Raw genomic sequence first — 6,730 nt, 5'->3', positions numbered from 1 at the left:
TAGGACATTGAGTCTTATTTATATGTTGGCAATTTTGTTCCAACTAATGTTTGACCATAAAAGTCTTTTTAGATAGTGACTTGCCCTCCATTGAAGATTAAGGGTTGTAGTTCATCGAACCAGGAAGTCATAGGTATGTCTAAAAATGTTTGACTTGTGACATATGAGGCTTCTTTGAGGTATAAAAGGTTTTGTATCATTTTTGAACTTAAAATGTTTTAAAATGATTTTTCAAAGTAAGTAGGTGTTGCTCAAGTAGTAAAGATCGATCAAGCTAAGCGCTATAGCAATTTAAGCCCACTCAAGCGGTCATGACAATCCTATCGAGTTTAGAAATGGATTTTGGATGAATTTCACTCAAACTCTAATTTGGGAACTTAACATACCAAAACTCTTTGGTATTTTCCTATAAATACCTCATTATAACCCCTTAAGGGTTAGAGATCTCACTTTAGTTGAGAGAGTTTCATTGGAAAGATCATTTTAAATCTCTTAAAGAGGAAGCTTAAAGTGCCACATATTTCTTAATCTCTCATTCGAGGATTTGAATCTTTGAATCGCAGATTGAAGACCTTAATCCCTTCAGATTGGTCAAAGGATCTACTAAGGAGCAATAGAGAGTTGTTGTGTCGCAGACATGGATCAAGTTGTAGGTATTATAGAGTAAGTCTTTAGGGTAAAGTGGCCAAGTAAATCTATATAACTTGAGTTCGAATAGTAAATTTAGATTGGTATGTCTTAGACCTTATGGTTTTTTATCTCCATAGTTTATGGGGGTTTTCCACATAAAAATCTTATGCCTCATTACATACCTATTTATTACTACTTATATTTTGGTTGATGATATTGATAAACTTTTTTACTAATTGGTTAGTTTGTTATTGAGGTTTTTGAGTTAGTTATACTTATAACTAATTATTGTTTTCCTTACCTTTTATCAAGATATCTTTTGATTGGTTTGTTAGGATTGTTATTGAGTTTTTTAGGTTGGTTATTCTGGTGGTTATTATTATCCCTAACATATCTCAATATATATTTGAGATATTAACAATTATATTATTTTATCCCTAACAAATTGTAGGGTATCCCTAAAAGTTAAAAATCATATTTTTATATACCTAAAGATTTTAAGTATAATCCATTTAGTTATTTGGGTTATCCCTGATATCTATTGGAGTAAGAAAAGGTTGGTTATAATTCATAAATATTGATTTAAAATTTTAAATCACCCATTCACCCTCTTCTGGATGTTCCCTATTAGACTTTTAGTTGTTGATCAAGTGGTCTTAAGTGCAATTCCCATTTTTCAAAGTGAAAAAAATATTCCCACCATATTTTTAGCAATAAAAAGTAAATTCGTAGTGATAGGTAATATTTACCATGAATAATTTTATCGTTAAAAGTGGAGTTAAGGAAAAATGTCATACATTCAACAATAATTATTCTTGTCATATTTTTAGTGACTAAAAGGAAATTTGTGGCTAAAAGTGACATTTTATCATAAAATTTAGTTTATGGCAAAAAATTCATGGTAAAAAGTGATATTTATTGTAGTGACTTTTCATAAAAACCTCATTTATTTTCCAAATTGCAATATTAATGACTCAATAGTGATGATTCCAAGTCAAAAGGGTATCGCCCTTAAGCACTAGAAATACCCTAAAGCAACCCTTAAACTCCATTTTCCAAATATATAAAAGTTTGGTTATTTTGCTCAAGCCTAATAGTCTTCTATTTGTTAAATTGTTGCATTAAGAGCTCAATAATGGCCATTTCAAATCAAAAGGGTATTTAAGTACTTGAAATGCCCTAAAGCAACCCCTAAACTCCAATTTCCATATATCAAGAAATGGTGTCTTTATTTAAATGATAGGGATCCAAAAATTAGGTGAATATAAACTATGAAGACCTCATGAGCAAAGTGGGATGCCCTAGGGCTCTCTTTCCTCAACCCAAGTGACTACTCACTATACATTAAAAAAAGAAAACATAAATAAATTGAATGAATAGAGCAAAGATTAGACAACTAAGCATATGAATTAACAAAAACAAGAATGTAAAGAAAAACCAAAAACATGAAAAGAACTTCCAAGATCTCTTCTTCCTCCAAGGTAGACTCCAAGAACCAGGCCAACAAGTACATCCAAAACTACCCCTAAGGGAGAGGATCCAAACCCCCTCAATGGTTGTTTATTCCTTTCTTATATTCACCCTAAGTTCCTTCATGTGAGAGCATCACCCCTCCACATGAAAAAGGCCCATGGTTTAGAATTAGTAAGTCATTGGGCCTAGCCCATTTCCTTGAGTTTAAACATCAGAAAAAGGTCACTTTTGGGCTATATTCACATGCTCCTTAATTAAAATAAGGGGGCAACGACTAGGGAGTGGTGCCCTTTATAGAGCCCTTGGTAGCACCCTTTTGAGCTTATATAACACTCATATTTCTCTAATTAATTTCTTGAATGTGGTTAGATCTCCAAAATTTCTTAAATGTGGTTAGATCTATGTTCAAAAAGTGAGAAATCCAACAAAATTAGTTTCAATTCGATTGGACAAGTGTAACCCCTTCGATCACCTTATAACATTTTATTGGTTGGACAAATATTGCACCTAAGACCTCCTTTCACTTTTGGTTTTTCAGTTCAATTCACCCTTCATCCTTGCAACTAGGATGTCCCAAGAAGAGTATCAAGGTCATCATTATTCATGAAATATAATTTTGAACATAAAAATATCAAAGAAAATTGGACATCTACAAGATGACATACAATTGCTTAGTTGAAGGGTGCTTTTAATGATATACTCAAGTATAAGATGCAATATTTGACCCTATATTTATGCAAAATATAAAATAATAATACCCATAATAATGATTCTTTCAAACATTCAAGAATAAATGGAATTCAAGTGTTCTTTTTATGGTGCAAGTATTTGGTGAGTAATATTGATAGCACAATGGTTTTGTGAAATTGGGGTGTTTTTTAAAGTGTTCTTTTTATGGTATAAGTATTTCGTAAGTAATATTGATATCAAAATATTTTATGAAATTTAGGTGATTTTTTATTATGTAATTATTTGGTAAGCAACGGTGTTCTTTCCTTAATGATGATGGATTCCTTAGTGGTGACGGATTCTTCTAAACGTTCAGGAATATATTGAATTTCAGTGTTCATTTTATGGTGTAAGTATTTGGAAGTAATATTGGTGTGAAAATATTTTTATGAAATTTGTGTGATTTTTTATCATGTTTATATGGTAAGTAATGGTGATGTCAGAATATTTTTATATTTACTATATTTGTTAATTATTAACTGTTTTTAATTGATGTCGATGGAGTCCTCAACATGGTAAAGAATCGTGCTACCAAATTATGATGGATGAGGATGGATTTACAGCTAGGACATTCAATTACGGCTACATCTAGGATTTGGGTGTCACCACATTATTCACCCTCAAGTCAATTGGCGAACGACTCCCACTTCCTTTGTTTCCTCTTCATACATCTTGCCTCTCAACGCCGACACCCATTCCTATCTCTCTTCACTCCTCTTCTCCACCACCTTGGCCGAGCAGATCCAAAACCACAAACAACCCATAAGAAGCTATTGGAGATGGAGTAGACAAGACTTCTTTCCAGAAGAGTCTTTCCAGAACTTGGCTTCATACAGAACTGCTCTTTTGCAGACGTGTTTCAGGCTCAAGGACCGCCTTCTGAGCCGATCCTCCGTTGCAAACGAGGTGTTTCTTCAACAGAGGGAGAGTGAAAACCCCTTGAAAAAGTGCCTCACCTGGTGGGACTTGGCCTGGATGAGCTTCGGCTCAGTTGTTGGGTCTGGCATATTTGTCATCACTGGGCAGGAAACTCGTGACCGCATGGACCCGCCATTGTATTATCATATGCGGCTTCGGGTCTCTCTGCATTGCTTTCCGTGCTTTGTTACACTGAGTTCGCAGTTGAAATACCCGTTGCAGGAGGGTCTTTCTCTTATCTTAGAGTAGAATTAGGCGACTTCGTTGCATTTCTCGTGGCCGGGAACATTCTCTTGGAGGCCATTGTTGGTGCTGCTGGTCTGGCTCGGTCTTGGTCCTCCTACTTTGCCAGTATGATCAATACAAATGCCGATTTTTTGCGAATTCGGGTGAGTCATTTAGCAAATGGTTTCAATCTGTTGGACCCAATAGCAGCCGGTGTTTTGTTAATTGCAGACGGTATAGCCATGTGCGGGACAAGGGGGACATCTATTTTGAACTGGATCAGTTCTGTGATAAGTTTTATGGTAATATTGTTTATTATTATAATTAGGTTCATTCGTGGAAAGACTTCAAATTTGGTCCCCTTCTTTCCGTATGGTGCAAGAGGGGTTTTCAGGGCTGCGGCAGTTGTGTACTGGTCCTATACCGGTTTTGACATGGTTGCGACCATGGCTGAAGAAACCAAGAATCCCACCAGAGACATACCACTAGGTTCGGTTGGTTCGATGACAATGATCACTGTTGTTTATTGCTTGATGGCCTTGGTCCTTTCCATGATGGAAAAAAACAACGAGTTAGATGTAAATGCTGCTTACGCGGTTGTGTTTGAAAGACTTGGCATGAAACGGGCTAAGTATCTTGTGAGTATATGCGCCCTCAAGGGCATGACCACGAGCTTGCTAATTGGAGGCCTTGGGCAAGCTCGATACATGACCCAGATTGCAAGAGCTCATATGATTCCACCCTGGTTTGCCCTTATTCACCCACGGACCGGAACCCCCATAAATGCAACTCTACTGGTGGCCATACCCAGTGCTACAATCGCTCTTTTCTCTAGCTTGGATGTATTGTCTAGTATTTTTTCATTCTGTACACTCTTAATCTTTTCGTTGATCGTTGTTGCATTGCTTGTGAGGCGATATTATGTGAAGGATACTACTGTGAAGCGTGATTTGGTCAAATTTCTGGCTTGTTTATTTGTTATTATTGGATCATCGATTGGAATAGCAGTGCTTTGGAATCCAAACAAGACAGGATGGATTGGATATGCAGTTGCAGCATTTATTTGGTTTCTCAGAACTTTGGGGATGGCGTTGCTTCCGAAGCAGCGAGTTGCAAATGTCTGGGGTGTTCCACTTGTCCCCTGGCTGCCATCTCTGTCAGTTGCGATGAACCTGTTTCTCGTAGGATCACTGGGTTATCAGGCATTCTTGAGGTTCGTCATTTGCAGTGCAGTAATGCTAATTTACTATCTTTTTATTGGTCTCCATGCAACTTATGATGTGGCTCGTCAGAATCAACAAGCATAAAAAAATTGAACAAGGAATCATAAACAAAGGTATGGAATTGTGATTTTGTTAATTAACCAGTTGTCTTCATTGTGGTTTATATTCTGCAAATTGAATGTGCTTGATATCTGGAGTATTTTAACGCTACGATTTAACTGCTTTCTTTGTTAATTTTTCTTTATTTTAGATGACTGGAAATTAATGTTGAGGACAGACTTAATCCTATGGTATTAATTTGTAACATTATCAATGGATTCAATATTTAGGAGACAATCAACTTTGTTTTTCTCCTTATAAATCCTCTCACGACATTTAGGTTCCTTAAATAAGAACTATTATGGCAAAGAATACGCATGTTAAAATTTTAACATGGCCTACCTTGCCTCATCATGGTTGGCCATGTTATACCTTGGTTATGCACTTTGAACCAATTCTTCAAGATAGGCCTCTTTCTTGTTTGTTATGGAATTTATTTGTTCACTGAGAAAATTTTAAAAATTGCTGCAATAGTTTTAAATGGATATTTTAAATGAAATATTTGGTCCTGATTGGCCTTTTTGCTTTATTAAGCCATACAGCTTTAAAGATGATTTCTGTTGAGTGGACAAGAGATTCCCAATGAATGACATGCAGATCATATTTGAGATAAAAAGAACCATTTCCTCTAACTATTTGCTTCAGGGGACTTTTAGAAATCACTGTAAAGCTTAGATGTTGATAAGCCTAGATTTGTTAGACTTACTGCTATTAGAACAGAGAAAAATCAAACTCTGAATCTGTATGTCGCCATAGGCCAAGAAATATGTATAGGAAAATTTGAAGGAAGATTGGTTTGGTGAACTTGAATTAGCATATGGAAGCATAGAGTGGTAATGTTACGTCTGATTTTGTAAGCTCCTTATTTAATTTATTATTTATAATACTGTGCCTGCCCTTTCTTAATTGATTTTATTGCGTGAGGGTTTCACAAAAAAGAAAGCTACTACGTCAATTCACTATATTGAATTTGGGTCTTTGGGCTTAAATTTGGTCATTTTCTTTATTTTTCCACCATATTGGGGTTTAAGATTCATATGGGTATTTCATCTGTGGTCAAGGTTCATTTAAGAATCCCATTTGGGAGGTTAATCCCATGCTAATTTTTATTTAAAGGGTATTTTAGGTATTTTACATATGTATTATTTTGTCATAATTTTATCATTATATAAAGGATTATTAGATATGACCCTTTTTAGGTTGAGGGTGTGTCAAAATAGAGAGGTGGATTAGGCTTGAGATCACCCTGTATTTTTCTTTTGATTATAGTGAAAATTTTATACGGTAAAGTGGATGTAGCTCTCATATTGAGAGTGAAACACTATAAATCTATATGGATTAGGCTTGAGATCACCTTATATTTTCCTTTTTGATCATAGTAGAAGCTTTTAATTGCAAAGTGAATGTAGCGCTCACATTAGGAGTTGATCACT

At 35.4% G+C, this 6,730-nt stretch overlaps 1 protein-coding gene across 1 annotated transcript; it reads left to right on the top strand.

Annotated features, from left to right (window-relative positions):
* Window positions 1–637: 637 nt before the first annotated feature.
* LOC100260503 (cationic amino acid transporter 8, vacuolar) lies at window positions 638–5,305 on the top strand. Its single transcript, XM_010646492.3, is given in 3 exon segments — window positions 638–653; window positions 3,425–3,871; window positions 3,874–5,305. Coding segments are annotated over 3 exon segments (1,872 nt in total). The 3' UTR covers window positions 5,283–5,305.
* The last annotated feature ends 1,425 nt before the right edge of the window (window positions 5,306–6,730 follow it).

Source organism: Vitis vinifera, chromosome 19, assembly GCF_030704535.1.
Source record: "Vitis vinifera cultivar Pinot Noir 40024 chromosome 19, ASM3070453v1".
Classification (NCBI taxonomy): domain Eukaryota; kingdom Viridiplantae; phylum Streptophyta; class Magnoliopsida; order Vitales; family Vitaceae; genus Vitis; species Vitis vinifera.
The sequence above is the reverse complement of the archived record's forward strand: the minus strand, read 5'-3'. Positions and strand labels throughout refer to the sequence as shown.